This window comes from Rutidosis leptorrhynchoides, chromosome 7 (assembly GCF_046630445.1).
Source record: "Rutidosis leptorrhynchoides isolate AG116_Rl617_1_P2 chromosome 7, CSIRO_AGI_Rlap_v1, whole genome shotgun sequence".
Lineage (NCBI taxonomy): Eukaryota > Viridiplantae > Streptophyta > Magnoliopsida > Asterales > Asteraceae > Rutidosis > Rutidosis leptorrhynchoides.
This window is the reverse complement of record NC_092339.1, coordinates 139,743,891-139,745,319: the sequence shown is the minus strand read 5'-3', so window position 1 is coordinate 139,745,319 and position 1,429 is coordinate 139,743,891. Positions and strand designations below refer to the sequence as shown.

At 34.8% G+C, this 1,429-nt stretch overlaps 1 protein-coding gene across 1 annotated transcript; it reads left to right on the top strand.

Annotated features, from left to right (window-relative positions):
- Window positions 1-331: 331 nt before the first annotated feature.
- On the top strand, window positions 332-1,058 carry LOC139858844 (histone H2AX). The gene is made up of 2 exons (XM_071847679.1): window positions 332-631; window positions 725-1,058. The coding sequence occupies exons 1-2, from the start codon at window positions 425-427 to the stop codon at window positions 944-946; spliced, it is 429 nt and encodes a 142-aa protein (XP_071703780.1). The 5' UTR covers window positions 332-424; the 3' UTR covers window positions 947-1,058.
- The last annotated feature ends 371 nt before the right edge of the window (window positions 1,059-1,429 follow it).

Below are 1,429 nucleotides of genomic sequence, written 5' to 3'. Positions count from 1 at the left end.
TCCCTCTTGTTCTTGTTCTTGTTCTTGTTCTTTTACTTATTCTAATATATTGATGTTTTTCAAAAAAAAAAAAAGATAAGATTTATCAAATCATATAAAAACAGAATTTAATCAAGTATACGGAGCATTAAATTTAACCTTTTCCTTCATCAAACGCAAGTACGCAACCCATTCAAAATTCAAACGAAACTACAGAAAAGTATTTGGACGTCAAGCGCGTACTTGAAATCTAAATATTCCCGCAAAAAATACAAAAATCAAATCCCTGTACCACGCTGGCAATCCTAGTTAACCTTACACGACCAATCAAATTCAAATACCTTTCCCTATAAATTCAAAACAAAACAATCATAAACACAAACCATCATTCTCAAACAAACACAAATTCTTCAAATTAGGGTTTATTAATCATTTAAAAAAAACAATGGCTGGCAAATCAGATGCTGAAGCGAAGAAAGGTGGCAGAGGGAAACCTAAATCTAGCAAATCCGTATCCAGATCTTCAAAGGCCGGCCTCCAGTTCCCCGTCGGCAGAATCGCTAGGTTTCTTAAGGCCGGAAAGTACGCCCAACGCGTCGGAGGCGGAGCTCCGGTGTACCTCGCCGCCGTTCTTGAGTACCTCGCCGCTGAGGTAAATTGAAATTTATTGTCTGTTTTTACAGTTTCAATTAGGGTTAGGGTTTGTGTGAAGTACTGATTGAATTTGTTGATTTTGGGTATATAGGTATTGGAATTGGCTGGAAATGCAGCAAGAGATAACAAGAAGACGAGAATAATTCCAAGGCATATTCAGTTAGCTGTTAGGAATGATGAAGAGTTGAGTAAATTGCTTGGATCTGTGACTATTGCAAATGGTGGTGTTTTGCCTAATATTCATTCTACTTTGTTACCGAAGAAGGTTGGTAAGGATAAGGGTGAAATTGGCTCTGCATCTCAAGAATTTTAAGGGAAAAGGGTGTAGTAGATGTTATTCAAGTTTAATGTTCTTGTAATACAGGTTGTCTTCTTTTTTGGATCTTAGGGTTTACTCATTTTTCAGTTGCGAGACTAATGAATGAATGACAGTGCTTTGTTTCAAAGATATTTAAAAGTTCTATCCTGAATAGTTATCTTCTGTATTTGATGTTAACTGACAAACTTGTAAAATAATTTTATTAAAATATTGGCATGATGCCTAAAACAGGGATGTTAGAATACTTATTATAATTTCGCTGCAGCTACTTAATGATTTAGAATACTCTTTCCCATTTTGCTCTTTAGCTGCTTACTTGTGATAAAATTAGTATCTAATGTTAAGTAGAACAATAGGATGTTACTGAAATGTTCCATTGAATATTATCAATTGATACATTGTACTATTATCCAGCTGTTGAACTTGAACCCATCAAGTGATACGGAGTATTTAATAAGAAAGTGCTAAGAAATGTGA